We start from the raw sequence: 24,420 nt of genomic DNA, 5'->3' as shown, positions 1-24,420 counted from the left end.
CTGACTCTTTTTAAACAAAGTACTTAAATGCCTCTGTCAGCATGGAAATTATTTTTGAAGCTCTCCACTTTGTTTTTTCTGTTCAAGCCATTCCAGCAAACAGCTTCACCTCTGCAATAATAGATTCTGCCTTTACATATCGTAAAACACTCAATAGCTCAATGAATCTTAAAGTAGCAGCAAACTGTTTTATTCTGGCCTGGGAGCAAAAAGGAAACAATAAAAGCAGCCATTAAACTTAAAAAAAAAAAAAAAAACGAACGTCAAAGCAGCAGAAACAGTTAAGGCTACAATATCAACTTCTTTGTTATCTCGAAGAATTGCCAGAACTCTAGGGTACTGTTTAATGTAAGAGGCTGTTGTCGTGCCCTCCTCCAGTCACAACAACAAAGCCTCTCCGAAGATCACGTAGGAGTCCTTTTTTTTTTTTATTGAAAAGGTGCCAAACATTGGGCTCAAAGCTTTTCCCTGCCAATCAAGACTGCCCCTCAAGACCAACCTATTCTGGCTGTGGCTTTAAAAGAAACCAGACCTCGCATGAATTCTTTTTTCCTGCTTTGTGAACGTTATTTCAACTAAATTCCTGAAGGAGATCCTTGGTACAGTCGCTACAGATATTCTATTAGTAATTAACAGCTTCACTTTTGGTTCTTTCCCCTCTTGTTTTAAATATGCAACAGTTCAAGGCCCTCTTGAGGACAACTAATTATAATTTTCTTGCTTGAGGCAATTATAGACAGACTACAGTTTTTCAAACTGCCTTCTTTTCACCCAGTGCAGTGAAAGCGGTTTCCTCACATATATCACTCATAGATAACCGCATCTTTGAGAAACTGCAGTCAGGTTGTGAAAGACTTCATGGTTCATGAACTGCCTCAGTTAAAAATGACTAATTATTTCTGCCTGACAAGTAAATTCTTAATATTCTTTTCTATTTTCATTCTGTCTGAACCGCCTCAGACCAATGTTATTATATATTATATATATTATATTTAATGTTATTCATCTACATCTTGGCAAGGTGGTTAGTTAGACACAGATATAGCCAGAGGTGGGAAGCAATTAACTACAAATAGTTCTCAGGTATCCATACTTGATTATTTATTTTTCTACTATCTTTTTTATTACTTTTACTCTCTACATTTGAACACAAATATCTGTACTTTCTGCTCAAACTTTCTAGTTTCTTTTCAAAACTGACTTGCTACTTTAGTTCTAATGCAAACGAGAGAAATTATTGATTATTTTTTAATTTACATCATGCTGCCTTCCCAACATCAGGACCAGTTTCAGCTTAAATGGTAGGACAGTAAAACATAGAAAAGATGACTCCTTGATGTATCCATCAGAGCATATCACACGCAACAGACACAAGAAGATGAAGGTGATGTAACAAGACAAAAATTGTGTATCAAGACGAAAGTGACGTAAATAACTTACCAAGACATAACAAGATGAAAAAGGTGTAAAACACGTAACAAGACAAAAACAACTTAAAAGACATAATAAGACAAAATCCACATAATAAGATGAAAAATAAGAATAAAGAATAAAAATAAGACGTAAGACAAAATCACGTAACAAAATGTAAACAATGTAAAACATGTAACAAGATGAAAAGGATGTAACAAGACAAAAAAGATGTAACAAGAAGAAAAAGTGAAATAAAAGGTAAGGTTGAGTTAGCTTTGCACAGGAACTGCCAGGAGAAATGTTCTTCAGAGGGTTACCTTTTCAGAACCTGTAGTTTTTAACTTTTACTTGAGTGTTTTTACACATGTATCTGTACTTCTACTTGAGTAAAGAACTGTACTTTTCTTTATCCACCTCTGGATATAGCTCCTAACTGAGTCTGATGGTGTGTATCTGATTGATTGATCTGTTGTATGATGTCATCTCAAGCCTAATGCTGCTTTCAATGCATACTGCATAACTCCACCTGGCTTATCTATTTCCATGGTGACGCACACAATACTTTGCCAGGTTGTTATACTTGATTGATCAACGACTTTACATCAAGACATCAGTGAATGTATGAAAACTCTCTGCAGTAAAAGCAAAGACCTAAAGCACATTTGACACACTCAATTCACTTAACCTTGTCAAGTGGTAGCCGGTCAGCCAAAATATCACTTGCCCGTATAATCAGATAGTTATGTTTGAGTAAGATTTCTATTTCCATCAGCATAAATTCCACTTAGTGGGAGCCAGCGTTCCTAGTGCTTAACTGAAAAACATTATCAGTTTGCTCTTATTTTGCCCTGCTCTGTTTTGCCTGGTGCTTTCAAGGAACGTCTCTTGGTCCCTGAATACACCTCAGAGGTTTTTAGCCTCATAGAATCAGAGTTTAGCCTTACATCCAAGTGTGGCTGGAACTTTGTTCCAATCAAACCAAACCAAATAAAACCAGCCAACTTCAACATCATTGTTTTTCCTGACTCTAATTTTATACGGGTTAGTTCATGTGTCATTTTCAGCAACAGTAAGGGATATTAATTTGTTGATGACTCCACTGATATGGTCCAGACTGAAATATCTTTTCGGATTGATTTTGTCTGGACAGTCATGGTGCCCAGAAGACGAAACCTAATAATGTTAGCAATGCCCTGATTTTTCCTCCAGCACCAATATAAGGTTGACATTTGTGCTTTCGAATGAAATGTCTTGACAGCTATTGGATGGATCATCATGACATTTTGTACAGACATTCGTGTTTCCCTCAGGATGAGCTGAACCTTATTAAGTCCTGCCCCTTTTCATTCTGTGCTCCAATTACTGTTGAGCAAACTTTGTACCCGTTACCTTTCTACTATCCTGATTCCTGTAGTCTATTTATGGTAAGTGCTAGACTCGTCTATGCTGAAAATAAAACCGAATTCTGAAGAAGGTTAGAAGACGCTGCTGTAAAAGTGACATATATTCACATCTTAAGTTAGCTAATGTTGGTAAAACACTAGCTAACTAGCTGGTTAGTCTACATCAATCATTAGCAAACTAGTTAGCTAGTGTTTTGCTTTAATTAGCTAACTTAAAGATCCGGTGTAAGATTTCAGGGGATATCTGACAAAGATGGCATATATTTTTAAGTACAGGTTTGTATTGGTGTATAATCACTGGAAAATGCGATTGACTCTTTGCTATGTTTTTAATTATTGGTAATAATTGGTATTTCCATGATTTCCTTGTGGCTTTGCGGGCTACATGACACCTCTGGTCCTTTCAGATAGGTAGCTTTCACAGGAAAAGGAAAAAGTTGACCGAGGTACCAAGTTTGCTCAACTGCTATTGGAGCAGAGCACAAAATTTGGAAGGGTCGGTAACTTGGGTGAGATGCTAGCATGGCTGTAGACTTGTGGGCCATCCACACCAAGAACTAAAATGATAAAAATCATTCTAACTGAACGGCAGCGACCACACCACGACTATAAAGCCACTGTCCAGACTCTACCATTCACTTCAGTTAGATTTTTAAAACAATATTTTTAGAGATATAGTTCTTGATGTGGATGTCTCTTTTTAGTTCAAAGGCTTGTAAACACTTGTTTATGTTAAAACAAGGGTGATACTGGATTTTTCAAGGGCCGATGTGGATATTTGGTAGTAAAAGATGTCGATATAGTGGCCAATAATCCTCAAAAGTGGTTAAGAGTTATAAGAAAGATTTGTAACAAGGCAGGATATTTTATATTTTTATAAGCACACATTACTGTCCAAAAAGATACCAGGGTACTGAAACAATAAACTCTGACTAGAATTTTTTAATAATTACAAATAACTATAAATTAAAAAGAAAAACACCAAAATATAAGTATATATTAAACCTGAATTAAGAAAAAGAATGGCATACACATAAGATGTTGTCTATAAAGCTAACAACTAAAAACAAACTGCATTGTGTTTTGGTGAGAAAAAAGAAAATAAAAGATTTCATATAGGTGCATACATCATATATCTGTATGCAGATACTAATATAGACTGTTAGAGCTGTGATAGGCCAATACTGGTCAATTGATGTATCCGTCAGGCTCTAATTTAAATAATGTAATATGTGTTAAATTTGCTACTCCAGTCTTTATTATCCATTGCTCTGTCTGCATGAGTAATCAAAAGCTCACTGTTAAAAAAGATAGATCATGTCTCTCATTTGATGCATCTCTAATATCACTGAAATTGTATGTAAATGTTGCCAAAATGGAAAATGGCATGTTATTATGAACTCAACATAACACTGTCAAAACAATTTGCATTTTTAGAAGCAATACTCAAAGCACATAAACTAGATTGCTTGACTTTAAGACCACAGCAAATGTATGTTTGCAGTAAAGACGGATAATCCTAACAGCAAATAACTGGGGTGTTGCTGTCAGAGCAAAAGAAAAAAAAAAAATCAGTGCAAATGCATTTTAACCACGACTGTGTAAATGCATTTAATGATGACACTCTGTGTCAGCGACACACAGATCTGCTTTGTCAGGAGGGACTGTGATAAGATTTCATTTACAGTGCTTTTGTGCTTTTCCTTTCACACAATCCCCATGCTGCATGATTACTCACAACCTTGTTGATCTGCACCATTCACATTCAGCGCACAGACTCAGTAATTGAATTTTTTTTTTTTTTTTTAAAGGCAAAATGCACGAGCTCAAAAGGTTCAAAGGCCAACTGAGGCTGGTATAACACAGGCAGTGAAGAAACTAATACCTCATGTTTTAATAAATACCATTTTTAATTAAATTGCAAATGTCCTGGTGGACACCTCAGCCATTTTTAACACCATAAATTAATACAGACCCTCTATTAACAGAAGGCATAGAATACATGAATAATTCATCCAGCAGAGAATAATTTAAGTCCTCTAAAAACATTATGCTTACAGTTGATCAAGGCAATATATCAAAATGTTCATTCTAATGGCTCATAACAGCAGTAACAATCAGTCTAATGACTGAAATCATGACTTGTATTGATGAAGACACAAAAGGAGGGCAAAACGTTTTTCCATTTCATGCATGCATTCGTGTAACAATAAAACAACACAACAGAATGTCTCTTTCCATTAACCGTCCAACGCATAAAGTGCAGGTGAAAGATGGAGTCAAAAGCTCATGAGTACGTCTCGCTCCTGCATGCTGGTGTAGAACGGCTTCCCGAACACGAACGAGTGCAGCCCCGCCCTCAGCTTCTCAGCGAAGGCCATTACAATGCTCAGGTCTCCCTCCACCGTCAGATCCAGGTCTGTCTTTAAACTGCGCAAGGATCTAAAGGGCTTCTTCCCTTTTTGCCTGCAGAGAGAGGAGGAGGAGAGGCATTGTAGGGTAACTGTTAACAAGACACAATAGTCAGGGTCTGAGGATTTGCATTAGCATCTCGTTGGGTTGCAGCTGTGCGCAGGAATGCCATGCCACAATGAATTATGTATGCTGCTACGGGGTGGCAACCGAGCATAAACAATCTTGTCAAGGCACCTGTAAAATAGCATGCCCTTAGACCTCAGGCTGTTAGCAACACCATAAACAACACCACTTTTATGCTTCTGCACGAGCACACAAATGATGGTTTTGCGTGTGTAGTTAGTGTTGTCTCAGGAGTGAGATATATTCAGACATACACTATGTTTGGGAACACATTGGAAGTAAAATAAAATTAAATATTTTGTAACATCATGGCAACATTCCCTGATATATTCAGTCCACATAAATTGTGTATTTTCCTTTTTTGTGATCTACAGTCAAACAAATAAATGTGCGCTCCCATGACACAGATGCCCTTTATGTGTCATATCTGATGTGCTGGCTCTAAGGCGGGGGTGGGCAATTATTTTTTATGGGGGGCCACGTGAGAAATTGTTCAAGCTTCCGTGTGTCAGACACAAATGTGATATAAGGTTCTAATAATGGCCGAATCTCTAATAAAGGAACAGTCAGAAGTTCTCTATACTGGGCACACCGACATGTAGTTGCCTACAAGCTGATGCACTGTAAAAACAACAGAAGGTGAAAAAACTCAAAAATATTATAGTAAGTTTCCTTCAAAGTTTTAGTATTGAATCCAAATCAAACTCTTAAGTTCTGAAAGTTTTACCAACTATTAATGTTTTGTTGAGAAAATTTACCTTTTTTTTTAGATAAACTTGGATCTTTGAATTTTAGAACATCCCAAAAACTATTTCAAAAACTACTGACCAAACTCATTGAAGTGAAGTGAAAGTGAATAATTGTTAATATTTTCACTTTTTACAAATAAAAACATTTAATATTCAGGTTCATAACTCACTGTGACCAATTTTTGAATTTCTAAAACTTCAAGTTGATCTAAAATCTATTATTGCAGTAAGTTTGAAATTTTGAATTATCTCAATCTTTTGTTCTGCATAATGCAGCAATGCACTTCTACTGTTGGTCACCCTTTCTGAATGTGATGAATTGTGAGCTAATTATTTTTGTTGTCAGGGTCAAACACTTGAAGTTTTATTGTATGCCATGCATGCCTGATAAAGTTAATAGCAACAACAGTAGAAGAAGAGCAATGAAAACAACATGGATGTACAGCACTGAGTGAATAAAGTTACAGATTAATATAAACAATAGTTAGTTCACACAGATTCGTTTCTGTATAAAAGCCAGATAACAGTAAGGAAAATTATACCGAATGCCTGTTAGATTTTAATCAAAATATCTCAAGTACCCATGATTGGAAGCGTGTGGCTTCTTTCAGCAGGCTGGATCTGGTCCCTGGGCCACATTTTGCCTCAGGTCTGTTCAAGGTAAAACACTTATCCTTTTCTCCTTCTCTTTGTTCATTTCCTGCTGAATTTTCAAAATATGTATAACCTTCGTGTACTACAGAGAAATCTCTTTGCAAACCTTTTTAACTTTGTATATGTGAATATTTTCTGGTTTCTTTAATCCTTTATGACAGCTAACTGAATATATTTGGGCTGTGGACACACACAGACACACACAAACAAACAAACAAACACATACACACAAAAATAACCAAATAAAAACAAATAAATATATAAATTGAGAAAATAATCAACAATGAAGATAATCCTTAGTTCCAGTCCTAGTTAATAAACTATTCACTGATGCAGCTTTAAATTTTTAATATGATGACACAAAATACAAATGAGCACTTTCAAAAGACCGAAATACAAAAACTGGTGGAGCTGGCTTACTTGTGTGAGTACAGTATTTGGCGTATAAGCACTTTGTGTGCACACAGGCTTGTTTGGATTTACTGATGCAACAATGTAAGAACTCTCAGCAACCCCAGCGCCTCATGTGATGCTGTGTCATCTAGTTTGTACTGTGCAGTTCACTTTGAGTGTGAAACGATCTCAAAAAGTCTTCACAATTTAGGCACTGACATTTACTTACTAGACAATGACGATGATTTGTTTAATGAAGTTTAGGTTATCTACAGTTGAAAGACGAATTAGGCGGTGTAAATATTCCAGGCGCACAACAACAGAGGCATTTGCATAAGTCCTCAAAAGTCTTTTGTAAACAAGAGAAAAGCCACATCATGTAGAAGAACAAGCAGGGAGTGACTGCTGTCCTGTAATGAGTGGGAAGGTCAGTCCACTGTTGCAGAGCACAGAAGGAGATGAGTCAAGCCCAGATGGAGCGATGACCAGGTCGCCACAGGGAGGGTGGCATCAAAAAATTCGAGGAAAGCTGAAGACACGGCAGGCTGCGGCGTCTCAGATGAATTGTCTGGGCTTAAGAAGGTGCATCTGGAGCCGAGCCAGAAGGTGGTTACTGTAACCCTGATGGGAGTGGAGCGTGACCAGAGATACAATTATTTCTAGTTCCTTTACAAGGAACTGAAAAGGTCCCCGCGGAGGAGAGTAATTAGCAATCCCGGTTTTTTAACTTGTTTTATCCTTTAGTGAATGTCCTGACTGCCTAAATGAGAGACGCATTAATGCAAACTCTGGCGTGAGGCCGTCAAAAGTCACCTTGCAACCTGGCATACAGTCCCATTTCTGTGCCCGAGGGGGGGAAGAGAAATGAGAAATTTCTTGTCAGTGATCAAATGGCGATCATAAAAACATCATTTAGTGTTTTGATGATTATGAGGGGAATCGTCATGTCTGGCGTCGCTCCAGCCTCTCAGAGGCTGCGGTGATTGGGAAGGCCGTGGCACGTGCGTCATTTTCTTGCTCAGCACATTATTCACGGAACATGTGTGCCATGTCAATGGGGAAGCTGTCATTCTCTGATGATGCTGAGGATTCATCACCCTGCGTGTTGACATCCAGCCACCTCCTCCCAGTTTCTTTCCAACATCAATCACCATCACATACCCGCCCTGACTCACCAACAGCCTGGCTGTGTTTTGTTCATGTCATTTAAGGTATATTTGTTCTGTATAAACTAGGCCTGCAATTAACAAATAATCTTCATTACTGATTAATCTCCTGATGTTTTGTTCACATTTTTTTTTGAACTATACAATGTCAAAAAAAAATACTGAAAACTAGTTTTTAACAGCCCAAGCTAACATCTTCAATGTGTATGTTTGTTTTACCAACACTCCAAAACACATTTTCAATAGGCATGTTAATGATTAATCATTAATCAATTCATTGCCATTAAGAATTTAACCAATTAAAAGTTGATTAAATGACAAGGTATGTTTTGTGTACCATTTCTCCAAAGCTCACAAATCAAATCAGATCAAAGCCATTTGATGAATAAAGACAGACAAACAAGAGCAGCCGTTTTGAACCAGAACCTTAATGTAGAATTCTAGTAACATTACAAGCCTAATAATTGGCATTTTACTTCAGTAGTACCAAATGTGCCACACTTTTACTATCATTGCCCACTGCATGTTTAACTTTACAGTTTGTTTTATTTCCCAAGGACCCTGAACTATTTTTTTCTTTGTGTTAGCATCGAAAGGCACAACGCTTTTTGGCTAAACTGTATGACAGAATTTATGTGCACATACACGTATATTAAGTACATTATAAAGTATGGTCCTTTTGTGGGGAAAAACATAGAAGAAGGCAATGCTAAAATCACTAATGTCTCCACTCCTGCACCCCTTGATCATGTTTAACAATCTGATAGCGTAAAGGATTTTTTTTTCATGTGAGAATGTGGCTGCTATTTTGGTGTTACAGGGGAAATGAGATGGAGATACAGATTATGAAAATAAGATTGCCTGACAGCTTGGTTACTATAAAACTATGTAATCTCCACATCTAAAAGGGATGCATAGTCGTTGCCAGCTCAGCTCCACTGTTGGCTCACACATGCTTGCAAAAAAAGTGTTAAATCTCTTATGTTCTGGAAAGTTTTACGCATCAATTGTGTCACTACTGTAGCATTAGATTTCTCAAAACTTGTAAATACAAATTAACAAGTTCTTTGTGTATTGAAGTGTTTGGTAATTATTCCACTTGTATCAGTGCGGGATGCGTCATATGCAATAAAATGTAATCTTGCTGAAATCCTTTTTAATTATTGGCATTTACTGTCCTCCTTAAGGCAGGGGATGTGTACCAGTTGCTATTGTAAACCAACAGCATGCAGATCAAATCAGAATCCAACAAAACACTCAGCAGCTTACTGCGTTGGGACATATCAGCGAGGCCATCTGCAGCAGTGTTTCGATGCATCGCAGTCATACTTATTCAGAACAAGGTGAAGGGTGACTCACATGATCAGATGAGGTTTTTTTTTTTTCCTGCAGCTCAGCAGAACAGTATTCTTTGCTCTACTTCTTCTGCAAAACCTGCACGGTACCCTGACCATATATTTCCACTCGGTGTGTTTCTTGACATACTGCTCTTCATCTTGATTTAAGTGTCTCCCCACTCCGCGTCCAAAACATTGTTCTGCTTTTGAACTAATAGGGAATGCGCTCACCCTGCAGCTAAGTGTTCCCCCTCCTGCAACTTAGGGCTGGGCAATATATTGATGTTGTATCAATATTGATCATGATATGAGACATGATATTGTCTTTGATTTTGAATATTGTTATATTGTGCTGTGGCACAAGTGTTGTCTTTTCCAGTTTCAAAGGCTGCATTATGGTAAAGACATAAAAGTAATTTTCTGAGCTTACCCAGACTGTTCTAACTGTTCTATTATTTGTCGTAACCCACTTAGTCATTATATCCGCATTACTGCTGACTGTTTATCAAAAGTCTCATTGTGTAATATTTTGTAAAAGCACCAAAAGTCATCCCTACAATACTGTCGCAATATCTATGTGCAATATGCACAATTTTTTTAAGATCATACTATGTTTTGTGTTATTTACAAATTTTCAGTTTGTTACTTTAGAGAAATGGTGTATATCAAAATATATAATCTGGTTCCTACACATTTTCCTAACTCAAATTCAAGCAAGTTTCAAGAACTTTTCAAGCTTTTCCAGCACCTTACAGCTGTGGTAAATGACATATTAATATACCTTTATACGCTCAAAATTTACTTCTTCACCACATTAAATCAGATGTTGCTATGCTATAAACAACCAAAACTGTATTTTGAAATAGAATTCTACAGAAGGGTGAAAAAATTTAAGGAAAGTTTCATGTTTCAAAACGTGTCACCTGTCTGTAAGTAGACTTAGCATCCTGCATAACATGGCTGAACAAATACAAAACAATCACTAAAACAACTGCAAGTCCTTTCTGAGATTTGTTTTTTTAATTCTTAGTTTTCAAGCCAACGCTCATTGAAACAGCGACCTCCGGCATGCTGTCATCTGTTAGCCTCCCACTCACTGTTCCATCGGAGGGCATCAACAAAGACGGGCAGATCACACTAAGCAGAGCCACATAAACAACCCTCCAACAATTCAGTATGAAAGCAATTTAATTAGTTTCACACAGTTTCAAGCAGCTTTTAAAAACACTGCATTAAAATTTCAAGTATTTTAAAGGATTTCTAGCACCCGTAAAAACCCTGTGTGTCTTATATTGTGGCGTAGACTAAAAATATCTTCATAATTTATCAGCAATATTGCCCAGCCCTACTGCAGCCCCACTTCCAGCTACCCTGTGTCGAGATTGCTGTCAGCTGGGTCCTTGCCCAGGACTAACTTATGTGTCTCAACTAATGTTTCCATGTTTAATAATTCTTCTGACACTCTGAGCTTGCCGTACCTTCACCCCTGTACAACAAAACCCTGGGGATAACATGACCAGAAGCAGAAGAACACTGACATGACTGTTTTGACTCCAAACTTAGGGAAGTGTGTTACATCAGGCCACAGCCTACATGGCTTTAGGGTATTTCTGGCAGTGAGCCCCATGGGGAGGGGGGCTCAGTGGTGATGTTGCTATTAGAGCAAGGTCAGTGGCTGCAGTGCAAAGTCAAAGCCAAAGAAAATGTCAGAAAGCAACTGAATTATCAGCTCTGGTATTCAGATGTTTTTGCAGTTTTTTTTTTTTGGTGTGAGCGTAGCGGTCCACTGCCACGCAATAATCCTTTTGGTTATTTGGCTTTAAAGAGATTAGAGGCAGTTCTTACGTTTCGTCCTCGATGTACTTGAGCAGTGTGAGGGCCTTCCTGTGGAGGAGCAGCAGGAACTGGGCCAGATAGGTGCTCCGCAGGGACAGGCCCGGCTTCAGCATGAACACCTGGGTACAACACAGGATGTCAATTAGTAGTCCAGGCTACGGCTCCGCTGGAAAAAAAAAACTTGGAATAATACACTCCCACTCTCCTTTGTGCTAACCTTGAGAAAGAAACATATTGCTGTTGATGTGAGAAATACTTGAAACCGCAAGTCTGGGAGCACTTTCATGGGAACAGATGATGGTTTGTGACCGTTGGGAATAAATTCTACTGTTTTGTACCTATAGGCTCCAGGGACTTTGTGAGTTTGCTGCAGCCAGACAAAAGACCAGGTCTGTGTTCAATAACATATTGGACACTGCAGTGAAAAACAAAAGTAGCCTAAAAGTGATGGAGGCAGCATGGAGTTAGACATGCTTGAGAAACTTTAATCATTTTATATTGTACGTAGCTTTCTGGCGACGCGTCAGATAATGGAAGCTGCTAATGTCAGTGTTCTGGTTTTAATATTAAGTAAGTAATGAAACAAACAGCTTTACTATTTTAGCCAAAGACTGTCATAAGTTTCGAGGAGACTATGTTTTCGTAGAGGGAAAAAGACTCTTTTGATGATTTCAATGTGCATGCAGCACCAGCCTCAGGTAGCCAGCCGCAAGCAAACAGGTTAATGTGAGACAAATTATCATGTGAGTAAAGTGAAAAAAATAGAAATACCATAGTTTAAAATTTGTTTTCTGTATGTGGTCATGTATGAAAAGACCCAAAATGAACACTAAGCAGACTACTTGATTACTCTAAGTGGATTATTTAAAAGCATTTGTATAGGAAATAGTCATGAACTTTGTAATCATAATCACTATAAGCGGCTTCGACAGTATTTTTGTTGTGTATATTAAAGTGTTTGTCTGTTTGCAGTGACTGTTTGCTTTTATATTTTTCTATTGGGAAACTGTGGTTTTATAAACACTGTTTGTGGATGGTGCTGTCACACACAAGTGATGTGTTGATGAGGGCGGAGAGCAGTGGATGAGGGTAAAGATGAAGATGTGTATGTGAAGGAGTGTGAGTTAGAAGACGTCTGGAGGAACACAGAGGTGAAGGTGGTGCACAAACTGGAAGGAGAAACACAGGCGAGTTGAGGAAATCTACACAGATTACAATTTTAGGATTTCTACTCAGTGGAACTTAAAATAAAAATGTTGTAATAACTAGAATGTGTATACCAAATTCACTCCCACATAGATGTGATTTCACACATTCTTGATTTTTCTAACCCCTTAAGAAGTAGCTAGAACAGCTAGAGCAGCTACAGCTACACATCATTTGAAATGCTGGATCAGGTATCGAGGAGAGCGACTATATGCACTGATCCTATATCATGTCATTTATTAGCCCTGAAACAGGACCCTGCTACTTCTCAGCAGCATCCCCTTTGGGATTTTTTTCAACCTGAGTCAGGCTTTACAATAATAAAAGCAATCATATCACATCTACATGGCTAGCAGTATCCAGTTGTTCAATAATAATAATAATTTAAAAATTACTATATCGGAGTTTATGCAAAGTTCAGGCATCAGAATTAGTAAAGAGAACATACATACAAACATCTCTACAAAACAGAGCAGTATATAACTAGAGGCTGAAAAGAAAAAACTTTCATTTCTACCATGTTCTTGTCTGTGTAGATTTAGTTCAGAATCATTTTGTCTAACTCTAACTAACTTTAATAGAAAACTCCAAAGAGCTACCTTTCAGAGGAGACAAGGCTCACGACCTGAGGATGATCAGAAGGGATCAAGAACAGTGACTGTTTGATTTTGGGCACATCATTTTCAGGCATGTGTGATAAGAAGAGTTTGCTTGTTAAACAACACTGAGATCTGTGACATCTAATGTGCCTCAACTTAATGTGCAAGAAAATTTTTATCCAGGTTCAAATACTGTTGTAAGTGAACCAGAGTCTATTATTTGTAATTTTTTTTGCTTTTACTGACGCTGTTGTTGTTACTATTTCAGACAGAACCTATTTACATATCCTCTCACAGAACACAGCGGGTATGAAAGAACCATATTAGAGAGTCAATTTTGGCTACTTTCATATTCATAACTAACATATTCCTATTGTGAGCTGAGAAGAAGATATGACTTTGATTTAAATGAGAAATGGCTGCATTTATATACCGCTTTTATTCAACACGCGTCACAATTTGCCTCTCATTCATACGGACAGCAGAAGGGTGTTCAGTGTTTCACTGAAGGACACCAAGTTTTTTATACATAGTTCTGCCATGGGGTAGAGTATTTGTCTCAAGGTATCAAGGGAGTTGCTGTCCTCGTTTTTGTCTGTTTTAGATGATTAAGTATATATTTATGGATTGTTTAGCCCCCTTTACGGTTATAGGGTGAGCTTTTCTTTAACTTATTTATATTTTTGTTCTAAATGATAAAGAAAACAATAAGAATGGTTGTTACTGCTGTGGTTCAGTTACTATTTTTGTGAATTTTTATTTGCAGGGTTTACACTTGCTTTTCTTATTTTTTGTGGGTCTGTTAGGAGTGCATTTTTTGTTTGGTTTTTCATTGAAACAATAAAGAATAACACGCCAAAAAGTGCTGCTATATTCTTACCTCATCTATAAATGACTTCACCAAAGTGTCTTTATGCATGACATCTTGAAATATATTCCTGAGAAAAAAAGAATAAGAAAAAGAGGAATTCTTTTTTTAAAACATAGTGCAAATAAAATAGTGCATTAAATATGTACAACTTTAGTGTGACTCATAAAACTAACAGACGTAGTGTGTGTGTGCGTGTGTGTGTGTGTGTGTCTGTGGCTTACAGGTCAGGTGTGAAGGTTTCGTCAGTGTGGATGACTGTGTCAGGGGGAATGTCCTCCTCGCTGTCGGTCTTCCAGAGCGCAGTGAGCTCTGACCGCATGTAGCGCCGCTGGTTGTACGTGTGCTCATGGCATGGCGGCATCTGCTTGACCGTGTTGATGTCAACGTCGATGTGCGTGGTCGGGTAAGGTGAGTAGAGCACCTGGCGGAAAGGAAGGACGAAGCTGCCCGTGGAGTCCTGGGAATGAAAAGGAGGCAGGGGGAAAACGCATATCGACAAGCTGTCAGCTCTCGGGTAATCTCACAGCCTGGTGGTCTGATTATTGTTTTATGGGATGTGTAGGGGCATGTTTATATTATTCTGCTTAGTGGTGTAGAAAGTCTGTTCCCTCTGCCATGCTCTGCCCTGATTTAAAGAGCAGACAGCGGTGCACACAATGTTTCTATAAGAAGAAACAACAATATTAGGAAGCTCCTTGCTCGCAAAAAGTTTAATTATTTATTAGAACTTCTGATGCACATGTTTAATTTAACTGAATCCATAGACAAAAAACAAACATCAGAGTAACTCTACTAGGATGTCTTATATCCATGTCATGTATGTGAAAAGAAGCTTTAATAAATAATCGACCTTTGCCAAGCAAGATGCATCCAATTTCCTTTTTTATTGTTTCTCCCTGGGCCAATTCCTCCTGATCCCCACCACATTTTATGGGGAAATCTATAAGAGCAGCCTGCAGGAGCTTCACAACTCAGCCAATGTTTATCATACTGACTCCTCTATTCCTGGTGATATTAGCCAAGTCTCCACCCAAACTAACCAGAACTTTTTGTCCAAGGAACAAAAAGGTTCCTTCAGCCTGCTGTCTACATTTCCACCGAAGTCTCGCGACCTGCAAAGATTAGAAATGTGAGGTGATTTTACATGTCAGGCATCAATTCCGCCTGGCTTTCATCTTCATCATAAATGCTCAAATAGGCCTTGAATTTGTCATCAGCAGATGTGGAACTGTTTTTGCAAGTTACCAGTCCATGTCAAATCTCTGCACTGAAGTCATAAGTCAAAATCCGCATCCCTGTCCTAAAATTTGAATTGAAACTGAGCTGGAAAATTAGTCAGTTGATTCAGGTAATGAAAAAAAATAATTTATTCATGGCACACTTTTAAATAATATACTTTTTAATCTTGGGGAAAGGTATGAAGTATTTTCAAGTCAAAATGTTCCAGTCAAAGTGATGTCATCATGAGTCATTGGTGTTTAAGTCCAAGTCAACTTCCAAGTCTCTTTCGACTCCTCTGGTCTTTGATCCGTCTGTTGTATGCTTTTTTTTCTCTAACTCACGTTCATGTGTCAAAGCACAATGAACAAAAGACAAACTGCTTTGTGGCAGAAGATTTTTTAAAAATGGCAGCTGCAATAATATGCTGCAAGTACTCGACCAAGCAGAAATGTTCAGCATTCCCACGCCCACCACCAAAGCTCCTGTACTTCAGGACAGCACTACCCAACAGAGCAGGGACTTCTTGGGTGGTAAAATAACCAACTTACTTTAGACCCTGGTTCCTGTGGTAGAAATGAACTGAGTTCCACCATAGCTTCCTATTTCCTGGAGAACAATCCTGCATTGGAAATGTGGCTATAAAGAACCATCTGCCTATGTTGCACTCCTGCCTCACAAAAACTCTAGTAAATAATGTACGGACATGTTCTCAAAATTATCAGTTGCATATTTGACCTCAAGTAATTGCAATATAGAAAACTCTGAATGGAATACATTGAGAACAAAACTAAACATTTGGAATGCATTAATGTATGTCAGCATTTCATGTATTAAAACAGATCAGAAACACATGCAGTGCAGTAATAAATATATCTTTTGTAACAGTTTCTGGTCAGACAAAGAAATCAGGTCAGAACAACAGACCAGGCAACATCAAACACACAGACAAAACAGAGCAATAATAACCAGAAAGGCTCTAATTTAAATCCCATTTTGTTGCATAATGAGAGGGAACTGGTGGCTACCTTGAGCAGACCCTGAACGAACAGGCCTGTGTCATATTTGAAGGAAGAGTCAGCCTTGCAGAGGCGAGAGCACTTCCTCTCAGCCGGGGTGAGGAAGAGGCAGAGAGTCCGCACAATCTGCAAAAGAAAAGTCAGATTTCAACACTGACAGAGAAGCTTTTAGAAAATCTCTCATTTTGATTATTTACACTGTGTTAAACTGCTCTCAAGTTAAGGAAAACTGGTGTGGGCATATTTTGGAACGAAAACTTGCAATTATAAGGGGTGTCAAAATAGATCTTTCCATTCTGTAATAAGTATCACTTTTTAAAAGGTGCACAGAAAATAAATGCCCGTTTTTTTAAAGTTGATTTTGCTGGTTGTTAGATGGTGGATTCACACTGTCTGCAAAAAATCTATTTCAGCACAAAATTTACTAGAGAAGCTACATTTTGGTTATTGACTGTACTTTGGCTTTAGGCTCGAGGCAAGCTGTTACAAATAAAAGTCTTGATTTAATTGGTGCTCAGTGCAGACCAAAAGCCAATAAACTCCAAATGAAGGCAATGAACCCCTTTAATATTCAATGGGCAAAATGTTAGTAGCTGTTTTCTGCTGAAGATCTCTTAACCAACTTATGATGTGCAATAAGCTTTCTTTCACTGTAAGAATGTCCCAACTATTCTTGTTTTAATACCCATTTTGAGCAGCTTATATGTCTTCTCAAATAACTTCTATCTTTTTGGAAGCAGCTGCAGCAATAACTGTGCTGCCAAGCCCAGACAAACATTCAAAATACTGACACAAGCAGTAACAGAGACTGAAAAAAAAGTGCATGAGGGGCTCATTAAACTCAAAACAACAGCACAACACACTTCAAAACATTCTAAATTATGTAGATGCATTACAAATTTGTCTGTGTGCATCCACTAATCCGGTAAATTTACCTTATTTACTTTCTCTGGGTTGCTTCCAACCACTATTGAACAGCCGCAAGTCTGCAGATGAGAGCTGATGGCCCTGAACCACAGAGACAAAAGGCATGTAAATTAGAGCCCATTAGCTTCATTAGCATTGCTCTAATTATTGATGACAGCTTTTACATATAATGATTGAGATGAAGAAGCTGAGTCCAAAGAGCATTTGAGATTTTACAAAGAAGACGAATTAAGATGGTAACTGGCACTGAGCCAGTGGAAAGTTACATCTACCTAGTGATCCGTAAATTACCCCAAAATCCAAACAAGCTGGGACACTGAAAAACGTAAATAAAAACAGAATGCTTTTGCATGCTTTTCGTTGAATGCAGTGTCAAGATATTTAATGTCCAAACTGATGAACTTAAGTGCTTTTTGTAAATTGACACTCATGCCCAACTTGATGCCTGCAACACTTTTCAAACAAAAGACTGGGGAAGTTGTGGAGTGCTCAAAAAATATTCCACAGCTAAACAGGTTTGTTGATTATGTGTTAGTATCATGATTGGATATGAAAGGGGCATCCTCAAAAGGCTCAGTCATTCACAAGCAAGGATGGGGTGAGGTCCATCACTTTGCGAAAAACTGCATGAGCAAACAGTCCAACTGTTTCAATATCTAACATCCATTACATCATTAAAAGACTGAGAGAATCTAAAGAAATCTCTGCATTTACAGCTTTCAACTATCATGGACTGCCTGTGACTGTCGATCCCTCTGTCTGTGAAGATCTATGAGCTGTATGAAGACCACTGGAGTTGCTTGAGGCTCTTGAAGACATTTCACCTCACATCTAAAAGGCTTCCAAAGTTCTGTCCTTTGGGTAACCACCTACTTGAGTGCTTCTTTGATGCGTTTTGTTAATTCACCTTCTCCTCTGTCCTTGTGGTCACGTTCTGAGCCTGATGATGCAGGGTTCTGATGATGCTCAGTTTGAGCTCCAGTGGGCAGTGAGAGTCAAAGAGCAAGTATTGATTTGTGAGTGTGGATTCTCTCTATTTCTCAGTGCTGAGGCTTATGTCATCCTCAGTGTGCACAGCACAGTCTAAGATGGCCAGACTGAAGAAGCCTTCCAGATGACTTCTTCAAGAACCTCAAGCAAGTCCAGTACCTTAATGCACCTCCATGGTTGTGTAAATAATACTACTACATGGGCTTGGGAATGGTGAAAGAAAACTGTCCCATTGAAAATGTGCGGTGCATTATGAAGTGCAAAATATGACAATGGAAGCCTGGGACAGTTGGGCAACTAAAGTGGTATATCAAGCAAGAATGGAAAGTTCAACAATTAGCATGCTCAGTTCCCAAACCCATCATCATTTGTTTCAAGAACAAGGTGTTGCAGCACAGTAACGCAGCGGTAAACATGCCCCTGTTGCAATTTTTGGAATGTGTTGAAGGCATCAAATTCAGAATGAGTGTATATTTACTAAAACAGTAAAGGTTGACAGTTTCACCTTTTGCCATTTGATTTGCACTGTATTCAACTGAATTTAGGTTGAAAAGGATTTGCATATTATTGTGTTCAGTTTTTATTTGCATATTACAACAGCCTCCCATATGTTTAGGAATCAGGGTTGTAAATTATTCATATTCTTATATTCTTTTTTTGTTACAAAAAAGAACCATTTTATTTATATTTAAATTTGATTTTACATTAGTATTATTCTCTTCGAATTAAAAATCTCCATCAGCTATAAATACACTGCAGACTCAAGTCAATTAATTCAAGTTTACAGATGCTCTGTCATCTCCACAGGATGCTGAACTAATCCTCTTCTACTCTGAACAATTGGGGGCTTCAGTGCCGGAATGGACTTTCCGGTCTCTCAACTCTAGCAGCGATTTAGCTTTCGTCCTTTCTCTGGAGGAAACTTCGGCTAAGTGGAGAGCCATTACTCATCATTGGAAGGTTGATGGGTGTTAAATGGGCATTGTTCATCATCTGTCTCCATTTGCCTGTACGGGAGTGCTTACTTGTGGAGGAAATCCTCGTGGCAGCTGTCCCCGATGTCATCATCATTTAGCACGGTGTCTTTTATCTACTCAGCGGGAGCGAAACAAATGAGTCATTTTTAAAATTGGTCTCAACAAAGACAAAAGTGCTGATGGGCACATTTGCAGGCGCTGTGAGGAAAATAAGAAGCATGTAACAGTGAAGGCAAACAGCAAGAAAGATTCTTGGGAGCTTCTTTGTGCTGATTTTTTGTTGAATTTGCATATTAGAAGGTAACAAATGTGTTGAATCACACTGGGTGGTAATCTAGGCAGAGAACATGGATAATTTAAACCTCTTGGAAATAGAAGCCATTTAAACAAGTGAACTAATACAACAATTGAAATTTAACAAAGTTGGATAAATATATGATTGTATTCAATAAATATATCTGCTTTTTCAGTCAGTCACTGAAACCAAGATGTTTACATGATGAGCTATTAACTGATTCACAGATCTACAGTGTTTTCCCAAAGCTTTACATTCCTGCTGCTTTCATGTTACAAATTAATTAATCATTATGGTTTCTAGTTCTTTTGTTGTTCATTACGCAGCTTTGAAGTGTGAGGGGATGCTGTAATGTGTATGTGCTGCTCACATCTATATCTTCTGGCACACAGTGTGACTTCATGGAGGCCAGCAGCTCCATGATAGGGACGATCTCCAAGCTCAGCACTGAGATGATGTTGTAGCCCTGAAGTTGAAGGAAAGTGGGAACAGTTAACTCAAGCGCAACATAAATACTAAGCCAAGTCGACTGAGGGGACCACTGACTTTCTTTTTCTTTTTGAGCCAGCAGCTGAGATTTATGGGTTTCAAATGGCAGGTTCTGCAATTCAATGCCTTTTACTAAATTCACAATAAAATGGTTTTACAAGCTGTAAAAGCTGGAAGTTTTATTCTCAAACTGAAAAATAAATCAGGTGATAATATTGTTACTACTGAATTTTGTATGGTGATATGCAGGGGCCAGACAAAATAAATCCCATTAGGGTTTGACTGAGAAATCAGCTGGGTCTATATAAATGATTTTACATAGTTTGTCTTCCTTTTTTATGTTAGATGTGTATGTTAAAAAAGGACTATCTGTATATATTGTTATTTTGTGGATTCTTTAAGTCTCACACTTCAATATTGTTATTGGTCTCTAAAATCCTGTAGTTTTCACACTATAGAACATATCATGAAAAACTTAAAGATAAATTAGCAATAATTACAAACACTCCTAAAAATGTTTGTCATGTTAGGTTAAAGGACAGGTTGGGCTTGGCATTTTTATACATATAGTGGTAACTGAGTTTCAGTGTAATACTTAAAACAATCTTTCTTACAATATGTTACTTATTTTTCTACAATTCCTCTATTCACTTGACAACAGAAGTCAGATTTTCCAAATGTTAAAAAAAAAAGTGGCTGCACGAGAACTTTGACTTAACAAGATACAATCTGAACTTTAGACAAAATAATTATTAAAGTCAGGAAATATATGTTCAAAATGAACAAGATTATCATTCTGACCACACATTCAATGGAAACTTTCATACTTGACAGTTTTTGACACCTAGTGGTACAGATACATTTTGGCCAATGCCAAAAAACTACTGAGAATCGATGCCCAGGCCTTAAGGTCAAGAAGCAATATTTGCCTGCTATAAGTGGTCTGGCAACCATCACTATAAGTTTTTCAAAGCAATACAAGATGACTAACAGAGCACCAAAAAGGCCAAACTGTGAGTGCATCAAGCAAAATAAAAAAAACTACTAAAATATTTACTCTGTTGGGGAGAACAGTCTGTTCAAAAGGTAAAACTAACAAACATACTGTACAGAGGAGACTGATAGATAAGCGTTCAACCTAGTAGAGCTACTTTTACAGCAGTGTCTGCAGCTGTGATGCATCCTGAAGCTGTTGTGTGTCATGTTATTTTGTCTACCTCTGTTATTACCTGCTCACAAGCTTTCTCTGTAGGAGCTCTTATGTCTAATTAGCCAACTTAGTCCTCTGTGTTGGGAAACTTCAGCTTTATTATTCTGTCAATGCTGTTGCAATCCCAAATGGGTAAAACAGAGGTGATGGATTACTTAATAGCTCTTTAAAATCTGGAATTAAGACTGGATCAGGTTTTAAAGTACATTTTATGAGCATAAAGGCTAATAATTTGCCTGTGAATACTAAGTATGTCTCTGAGAGTGAGAAGTCGAGGGATCAGCAGGAATAAAAAAGTACCTTCTGCATCCAAATGCGTCCCTTGCGGATAACATGCTTAAGCCTCTCCACGCAGATGGTGTGCAGAGGCAGGTAGAAAGCCAACTCAGTCTGAGGCAGGATGATGGACAAGGCACACGTGTTCTTGTCCCCCTTCAGCTCGCCGTCGAAGATCAGAGACACAATGATGACGCCCTTTTCTGCCAGGACGAAGAACTTCACATCAACAGCACCACACTCAGCACTACGCAGAATCTCCCCATTCAGTGTGTGATTGGCCAAAAAAGTGACCTCTCCATCGCTGAGGAACATCAGTTGGTCACCCTTTGGTACCCAGATGTGACGCACCCGTGGACCCAGGATGTTGTCCCAGTAGGCAAAGGTGGCAGCCAGCAGCGGGCATTCTCCCTCTACGGCTACCTCAGACTTTGCCACGGCAGGTGACTGGGGTGGACAGCCAGAAGACATCGGAGAGGCTTGGAAACGTCACCGTCTTCCCAAGTGTAAGAGTGAATTGTGATAAACCTACATCATAAACGCAGAAAACAAAAGCTGTATTTGTAGGATTAATACAGTGAAAATAGTTTAATGTCAATTCTTAGAAAAAAGTAAAATCTACTTCAATCCCAAAGCAAGCAACCAATCTATGGCATTTATTTTCAGAGATATTGCGATGATTCATGATTAGATCAAGTTTTCTTCACAATATTTATTTCCACTGATTTGTTGGGGTCTGTACCAAACAAACATGTTTTCTTACATCTGGAGAACAAGATTTGTTGTCCAGGGCACCTCTGCAGCACTACAGTAGTTCAATATAATGCTGTTTTGTCACACATTTACCTATATCAAAAAGGTGCAGTTTCAATGTTGCACTTTCATATGTGTACTTTGCATATTTCAATGATATTTTGATTAACTGAGCAGCTGTAAACCCATAGGATTTGCCGCTTGTAATTGCATAATGATCAGAAAGACCAGCTTTCAGCTGACTTTGTAAAAGAACTCTAATAAACCTCAATGGAAGTGAAAGTCATCTGCTGGGATGTTGTTTTGGTCAGCTGATACTTCTCAGACACACCCAAAAGCGACTTCTCTTTTTGACAAACATGAAAATAATGTTTTAGTTTGATTTATTCACAGTGGGGACAGTGCAAATTAATGAATACAAGTTGCAAATACACATGGAATTAGTCGAAAGGGTATTTTTCATCCGTAGACCCTGGCTTAGGTGTAAAAAGCCTTCCTATATCTAAATGTTTTCACCAAAGTCCTGTCAAAAGAACGGTGATTTCATGCTAAATTGATTTTTTCGGAGAAATATACATCTGTATAAAGCGCACCCAAAAGCGTATGCCAGTCCTTATGAACTTCTGTGGAATTCGGCATGCATGCTTAATATACTAACACTTCATTTCAGTACAATTTCTCCTTTTTACTTATCGCGCCGCTCACTATGGCTCTACATTTGGTACCTTTAACTGGAAACTGATATGGCATGTGCCATTAAGTATGTAGCTGAATAAGAGATTCAGCTCTTCCACTGTTGATCATAAGTATGCCGAATTTACCAGTAATTCCTTTTAATTTAAGGCTTGTAGTTGTTTTGTTGTCAGCTAACTGTGCATATCCGCAGCAAGCAATACAGCGTTATGTTGACAGGTTTTACTACTGAACTTGGTGTTAGCATTACATATTTCACGTCACTGATATAGACAGAGCGTTAACAGACGTAAGTTACAACTACGAATAAAAGTAAACATCTATCTATGGGTTAGTTAACATGTATAGCAAAATGGCAGTATCGGTAAGGAACGACATAACATCAGTGTTTAAAAACACTCAATATTTGAAAGTAGGCTAGCTAACTTGCTAACTAGCATTAGCCAGACTACCACTGACAAAGCATAGGAATTCCATCACTGAAACTTACTTGTTCAGCTTTTTTGGTCCTAAAGCGCCACACCGGTGTTTCTACAGGAATAATTTAAAACGGTGCTGAGAAGTCATCATTACAGTTTTTCTGTTATAGCCATTGCATGTTTGATGATCATTAGCCAGCTGCACTCTTGTTGTCTTCCAGACACTTCCTAGTGCGTCAGTCTTACGTCATCCCCTGACAGAGGCGTACAGCGTCCTCTAGCGACGAGGCAGGGCAGTGGACAATGAATAAATGATGTCATTTTTATTTCAGGCGGCCCCCAGCAGAAAAGTAGTTATTTAAATTCATTTACATGGAGCCTGGTCATATAAATAAATGTGTCTGCAGGCAAAACGCTGTTTGGCTTTTCATCTTCTGGGGGTACTTTGAGTCCAAGCGGCAGCTCCACTTTAGTACAGGAGACTTAATAAGTGCTTTTGTTCTTTTCTCCCCTTCAGTCATACCACTGTAAACTGCATTCTCACAAAAGTATTTGGCTGCAGATTTCTACTAGGGGAACCAAAGCTGTGTCAACAGGTATTAACATGATGGTGTCATTTTTCTTGAGGATATATTTAATATTTTCAAACATACAATAATTGAACACCCCCTTTACCTTAAGAACAGACTCATCCATTGTAGGGGAGAAACAGGAGTTCCTCTCCTTCCCACATTCACCGAAGAGAGAATGTCAGAGAGGTATGGTGCGAAAGTGTGTGTAATATGAAGCAGATGCCCCGCCCTTCATGAAAAAATGGTTGAATTACAAGACTACAAATACCTTCACACATATTCTCAGTGCTATTCACCTACACACTGTATACACACTTTGAGCGTACACCTAATTCACAATGTTAGGGTATTGTTAATGGTCTCAGTAAGACACTAATGGGATGGCTGACACTGCTGGCACTAAATGTCTCATCAGCA

The 24,420-nt window shown here is 38.2% G+C and overlaps 1 protein-coding gene across 1 annotated transcript; it reads right to left on the bottom strand.

The window, feature by feature from the left end:
- Positions 1-4,707: 4,707 nt before the first annotated feature.
- Positions 4,708-23,684, bottom strand: c9orf72 (C9orf72-SMCR8 complex subunit). Its single transcript, XM_084743259.1, has 10 exons — positions 23,503-23,684; positions 21,591-22,094; positions 19,962-20,057; positions 19,345-19,409; positions 17,338-17,410; positions 16,412-16,528; positions 14,387-14,622; positions 14,175-14,232; positions 11,499-11,608; positions 4,708-5,282 (listed from the first exon to the last, which is right to left on the bottom strand). The coding sequence occupies exons 2-10, from the start codon at positions 22,035-22,037 to the stop codon at positions 5,096-5,098; spliced, it is 1,389 nt and encodes a 462-aa protein (XP_084599385.1). The 5' UTR covers positions 22,038-22,094; positions 23,503-23,684; the 3' UTR covers positions 4,708-5,095.
- Positions 23,685-24,420: the final 736 nt, after the last annotated feature.

This window comes from Lutjanus erythropterus, chromosome 18 (genome assembly GCF_056507025.1).
Source record: "Lutjanus erythropterus isolate fLutEry1 chromosome 18, fLutEry1.hap2, whole genome shotgun sequence".
Classification (NCBI taxonomy): Eukaryota; Metazoa; Chordata; class Actinopteri; order Lutjaniformes; family Lutjanidae; genus Lutjanus; species Lutjanus erythropterus.
Note: the sequence above shows the minus strand (reverse complement) of the source record. Positions and strands in the feature narration are given on the sequence as shown.

Coding starts and splice junctions, on each gene's coding strand:
- c9orf72 (XM_084743259.1), bottom strand. CDS start 22,037: ATGTCTTCTGGCTGTCCACCCCAGTCACCTGCCGTGGCAAAGTCTGAG. Junction 14,233..14,386: donor GAAACCTTCACACCTGACCT/GTAAGCCACAGA, acceptor TTTTTTTCTCAG/GAATATATTTCAAGATGTCA. Junction 5,283..11,498: donor AAGTACATCGAGGACGAAAC/GTAAGAACTGCC, acceptor CTCTCTCTGCAG/GCAAAAAGGGAAGAAGCCCT.